Source organism: Belonocnema kinseyi, chromosome 6, assembly GCF_010883055.1.
Source record: "Belonocnema kinseyi isolate 2016_QV_RU_SX_M_011 chromosome 6, B_treatae_v1, whole genome shotgun sequence".
NCBI classification, from domain to species: domain Eukaryota; kingdom Metazoa; phylum Arthropoda; class Insecta; order Hymenoptera; family Cynipidae; genus Belonocnema; species Belonocnema kinseyi.
The window spans coordinates 3949921-3956262 of NC_046662.1; the positions used below are offsets into that span (position 1 = coordinate 3949921).

Here is a 6342-nt window from a genome sequence, read left to right on the forward strand (position 1 = left end):
GCCTTATTAAGCTGACGTCAGAATATATTGATATTCATTTTGAGAATGATGAATTTTTCAGGAATATTGATTAATAAATGATGTTTGCTTTACGTAATTCTTCAATTATTGACAGAATTCCATTTGTATGCTAAAAAAACGTAAGAAATTAAAAATAATTGATTCATTACCTTTCATCAATTTTTGACATTTTAATAATTTTCTTAGGCCATATGTCATAACCATATCATCATCATTATTATTATCTTTCGCATTAAAACCAGCAGAGGGATCGAGCTACGCGGAGGTCCTAAATGACCTCAAATGTCAGGTTAATCCCGACACCCTCGGTGTAAAAATCAGGGGTGTCAGGGAGACCAGTCAGGGGGACATCCTCATCGAGGTAAGACCAGCAGAGGACGGGAGAAGAAAGATCTCCTGGAAATGGCGTCGAAAGTGGTAAGCGGGGGACACCTCAAGGTGGGGTGGGTGTCCTATCGCCTACGAAAAAAATGAAAGCCATTAGATGCCACCGCTGCCTCAACTTTGGCTATACGGCAGCGAGCTGTAAGGGTCCTGATAGGACAAAATGCTAGTGGAGGTGCAGCAAGGAGGATCACAAGTCTGCGGAGTGCTCCAGTACTCCCCAGTGCTTCCTCTGCGCTGCACGAAGTGAGTGGCCCCGGACCGACCATCTGCCGTCGTCAATGAAATGCTTGTCGTTTAAGCAGGCAGCCCAGCCGAGAAAGCCTCCCAAATGACACAAGTAAACGACGCGGCCCAGCCATGATGTCGAAGGCCGACGAGTCCGTTGCGCGATATTGTTGCGCTACTGAGGACGATGCGTGCATCATGGCTGGACTGGTCTCAAGAAGGGCTGGTCCGGTCCGAAGCCCAGAAGAAAGAAAAAGAATACTAGTAGGAGCCTTTAACAGGCTCAAAAAAACGGCACCTCCTGAAGTAATGCGAAATCGGTTCCGGGTGAAATAATGCCCAGAAGAAAGGGTGGTGTTTTTTAGTGGGTCCCTTGGTGGCATTATTATAATGAAAAAGTTGATTTTGTATAATGTATAATTATACGCAAGGTATAATTGAATATTATGTCAGGCCATTGTAGTGATGCGACTAATATCCCAACACTGCCGACCAGAGCGGACCCTTCACGGTGTGTTTTTGAACATTTTTAATCAGGCCCTCGTAACAAAACAAAAATCATCTTTCGTATTGGGAGTCTAGCCAATATTCGGCGCGTCTCCAGGTGACGGATAGGGGCATGTTTGCTAGATATATAGGGTGCGGCGGAAATAAAATACAACTTGCGATCCAAGCAGACTGAGTAAACGATAAAACGAGAAAAAATCGCGATGATTCCTAAAATGACCCACTGGGAGTGCTCTTACCCACGTTTGTTTTACCTGCTTACTTAGAAAGGAGCTGTGGTATGTTTGCACTGTCGAGGTGTCAGCCTCAGTATGGGATCAGTAGCCAGCTTCTTCAGATGCAGAGATCAAAATCTGCAGTTCCACGGGCGAGTTCCAGTTCGTCCGTGTTTTCCGGGACTTCTTGATTCGTGCTGCCCCCTGGATCTAGCTCGATATATTTTCTTAATGTAGATGATGCGATCTTATTTTCGTGAACAGGTTTTAGTTACATGTGTTTGTGACCTCAGGAAGTGATATAGATTTTTTCGCGGTGTGACGTTACAATTTTTTGAAAAAAGTACTTCATCGTGGTTGTTGCAGTCGTGAAAAATCTGTAGAGGTAAGTTGAACACTTAATTGTGTGCTTATTAGAGAGTATATAGCCCTAGTTCTCATAATGTTTTGTGACCAGAAACACGTGGGCACCATGATTAATTATCGATTGCATGTGGGGGCAAAACCCGGTACCGACGGTAGGGGTAAGACCGCACCCCTTTCTAAAATATAGTTGTTTTTGTCGCGCAGGAGAAATTAATCCTTAAAAATGTTACATAAAAGTGAATTTGAGAACCTATTTACACGTTTTTTAATCATTTATGGTAATAAACTTTAAATGCTTAAACTTTAAAACCTCAAAGTGCCAGTGCATTACACATAAATCTTTCTTGGGTCGTAATTTGAAACGTTTGTATAGTTATTTTTTATATGTGAGGATGCCATGAGCGTACAAAAGGAAGACTGTCAGGCAGAGCTGGTGCTCCATAAATATGGCTGCTGCCATTAAAGATGTTCTGGAAGGAAAGATGGGATATAAGAAAGCATCTCAAATTCACGATGTTCCTCAATCAATGCTTGAAGACACAGTTAAAAAGGCTAGAACTAAATGCTTAGAATATGAGGAAGCTGCTAAAAAATCTTTAGGCCGTTAAAAGACTTTTTTCAGAGGCTCAGGAAGCAGAGCTTGTGAGTCACATGGTTACCATGGGAGAAATGTTCTTTGGTCTTACGTTGACAGACATTCGAGGAGAACTCGCATTTGAATTAGCAGAGCTGGATAATCTTCCTCATTCCTTTAACAGAGAAAAGAAGAAGGCAGGGAAAGATTGGCTTTACGGCTTTCTTGCAAGGCATCCTGAGTTATCTTTAAGAAGTCCTGAAAAAATATTCACTTGCATGGGCGAAAGGCTTCAACCGCACTGTTGTACAATCATTTAATATGATCTTCTGGAATCTATTTACATGAAGAATGAAATATCACCAACTCATATATACAAAGTTGATGAAACTGGTATCACCACGGTGCAAGTTGATGTTTTATTTGGTGAAAGCAAGTTAGTGTTTTATTTTGAGGAGAAAGCGGCACCCTTGTGACTGCTGAGATCTGCATGAATGCAGCTGGCAACCCAGTGAACACAAAATTTGCCGACGTCTTTAAGACATCGTTACGACATCTTTACGACAACTTTACGACATCCTATGTCCATATCGTTACAGTGTCTTTACGATATCGTAAAGAAATCGTCAGATCATACGACATATTTACGATATCATAAAGACGACTTAACGACATGGACATAGGATGTCGTAAAGTTGTCGTAAATATGTCGTAACGATGTCGTAAAGGCGTCGCTAAATTTTGTGCCCACTGGAAACTTCATACCGACAATGTTTGTTTTCCCGCGAAAAAGGGAAAATCTTATGCTTTTGGATGACGGGCCGCCAGGATCGTTTGCCCTGTATCATGAAAGTGGATGGATCCAAAAGGAAACTTTCATCCTTTGGTTCAAGAAATTCATCGAGTTTGCTTGTCCCACAGCTGAAAAGCCAGTGCTTTTGATTCTGGATGGACAAACTTCCCACACGAAAAATATAGAACTCATCAGAGTAGCACGAGATAGTTACTTTATCATCCTGAGCTTTTCTCCACATTGTAAGCATCGAATGCAGTAGCTGGACGTATCTTTGATGTCACATTTAATGGCATATGAGGAACAGAAGTCGCCAAAGTGGTTGATTAATCACCCTGGACGCACAGTGTTCATATATTAAGTAGCAAAACTTTACAAGGATGCCGTTTTTAGAGCAGCTGTGCCACAAACTGCTGTAAGTGGTTTTCTAAAAACGGGAATATTCCCCTTTAATCGAGATGCGTTTCCTGATCATCTGTATGTACCATCGGAAGGCCCTGGTGATGATGCCCGCTCTCCAGTAGTCAGAACTGATGAGTTCTGGCAACCAGAGCTGCTGAGGACCAGCCTTCCATATCTGTGAATTTTGATAACCAACCTTGCACATTTACCAGCGCTGAAATACAATCTCCGAAATCAGCATTTATGGATTCACCTCGAGCGCTCGTTCCACTTCCTCAGGAAGAAATGAGGATTTAACAAGCCATAAACGGAAGAAGCGGAAAAACTGCCATCCTGACTTCCTCACCGTACAAAAATGAGATAGAGACAGAATCTTCGATTTCGAACACAAAACCATCAGAAAACAGTTTCTAAGGCACCTGAGCAGAAGAAATCTGAAGTAAGGAAAAGAAAGAAGGATGTCTCATCATCAGAAGAGGAACAAGAAGCGGAAGCGGATGCAGCTAGCATTTTTTGCAATAAACTCTACTCTGAATCCACTGAGGGGTGGATTCAGTGCACAATGTGCAAAGGGTGGGCCCAGATAGCACGCAGCGACGTCAAACAGGGTGCGTTCGTCTGTGACTACTGCTAAAGTACATCTAGGATGATGAATATTATCATTTTCATAATATTAAAACTTTTGTAAGTGGACCCAAAGTACTCAGTATACCAAAATTATTTCGTCCCGCCCGCCACGCACGATGCGCTGTCGAAGTTTTATGGCACCCTCATCAATCCTAAACCCCAAATTACCGAAAGGAAAGGAGATTTAAGTCTGACACCGGATGCAAAAATTGCTAAGGTGGTTAAGGTAATGCGAGGCCTATTGGCTATCATAGCTCAAACATCAGATAAATAAAGGAATGCCAAGACGAGCATCAAATTTAGTATCCTAAAGTTCAAAGAAGTCAATAAGCTAAGCACAGTGAAGCAACAGGCACAAAGAAATCATAGAAAACGAAGGCGAACGTCCACCAAATGAATAGCATCGACTCCAGCGGAAAATCAGGATGCTGCTTCAATGAACCAGAAAATAAAAGATGTAGCGTTCCCTCTGTTGGAGGCGGACGTGACAAGACGCAATAAGAAAGCTTGTAAGGCTGAAAAACAGACACATGCTGCGGGGCAGGCAAATAAAGTCTAGGGAAAGAGAGAGAGAGAGAGAGGAAAATAGAAGCAAGCAGAGAAGCTATCATCATCAAACCAGCGCCAGGAAAAACCTATGCACAGGTCCTGGGGGAAATACGGAGAAACGTTAAACCGGAGAATACAAAGATTACCATAAAGGCTATACGCCAGGCGAGACCTGGATTTGTCTTGCTAGAGTTAGGTAAGGACTCAAAAAATCAGAAGAATTTTACAGAAGTTTTTAAAAGTGCCCTCGGAGATTAGAGCAATAAGACCTAACATACCAATTAAAATTATTGCATGCATTATATACCTAATGATCCAAAAATATTTTTTTCATACTCTATATGGATTATATGATAAATTATTCCAAACGCAGGTAAAATGAACATATATACTCATGAATGTCCCAAAAATCCAAATAAATGTTAATATAAAATAGGTAGAATTCTTTGCTAGTTTAAAACCATCTTCTTAAAATATTATTTATTTATTTATTTATAGTCTCTAGAGATTAGAGACATGGACAGCTTGATAACAGAAGAAGTCAGAGAGGAATTGATACGAGATCTCTAGGAACTCACAGGACAGCCCAAGTTCAATTTAACAAAACCAAACAGTGAAGGTCAGATCATGACTAAAGCAGAAGTAAATGAGCAGGCAGCTCAGCCATTACTTAAAACTGCACGCATTGAGGTCAGATGGGTTAACTGTCGCACGAGAATTGCAAATGACCCGAGAGAAAGAATCAATTCTACAAATGCAGTAAGACTAACCATAAGGGCGCCATGTGTAAATCTAATGCACAATTTTTCCTATGCAAAGACCTTAACTTTAGAGGAGCTCTTGCCAGAGCCAAAAGAACTGAGAGGCAATGATGCCCTTCAAGGCAATATGCACGGGAGTAAAACAGCGAACGATCTCATCACACATATAGTGTTAGAAAGAAGGTTTATCTGCCGATACTCAATGAGAAGTATCAAAAGAGGGGCACCACAAAATGGCCACGGCTAATCTTAGATGAGAATTCCAAAGAAACTTCCTATCGAAAACCGTGGATGTGGAGACTGGTTTGTATGGATAAGGAGCGAAGGCGTCATATATGCGAGATGTTACCTTACGCACAACGAGGGCATCCAGGACTTCCAGAAAAAAATAATTTTTGGAAGATTCTATCTTGGGAAGCCGAAGAAAGTGTGATAGTGGCCGCAATTTCAATGCTAAGACGGTGGAATAGGGAATCACTAGAACAGACTAGCGAGGGAAGTGTATCTTGGAGATGGCGGAAAGACGGGGCCTGATCGTCATGAATACTGGAAAAACGTCAACTGTTGAAAGAACCGTCAATGTAGGAACGATCCCAAACATTACTCTGGCTTCAGAAGGAGTAGCCCCACTATTGAAGAACTGAGAAGTCTTCGAGGACTATACTGGGAACGATAATCAGTATATACAGTTGACCATAGGAGAAAGCCTAGGAGTTAGGACCCATATGAGCAAACGCAAAGGATGGAATGTGTCGAAAATGGACATGGAAAAACTATCCATAGCGGTAACCGAAGGACAGAAGAGCCTTTTGGAAAGATCTCATATGGGGCGAAAGAAATTGTCGAGGCCAACATGCAGATCATAAACCAGGCTCTGGTGAAACAAAATTATAACCAAATTTTATTATTACTTTA

The 6342-nt window shown here is 41.6% G+C and overlaps 1 protein-coding gene across 1 annotated transcript; it reads left to right on the forward strand.

Moving 5' to 3' along the window:
* The first annotated feature begins 3065 nt into the window (after positions 1-3065).
* LOC117174534 lies at positions 3066-3671 on the forward strand. Its single transcript, XM_033363736.1, has 2 exons — positions 3066-3330; positions 3454-3671. The coding sequence occupies exons 1-2, from the start codon at positions 3066-3068 to the stop codon at positions 3669-3671; spliced, it is 483 nt and encodes a 160-aa protein (XP_033219627.1).
* Positions 3672-6342: the final 2671 nt, after the last annotated feature.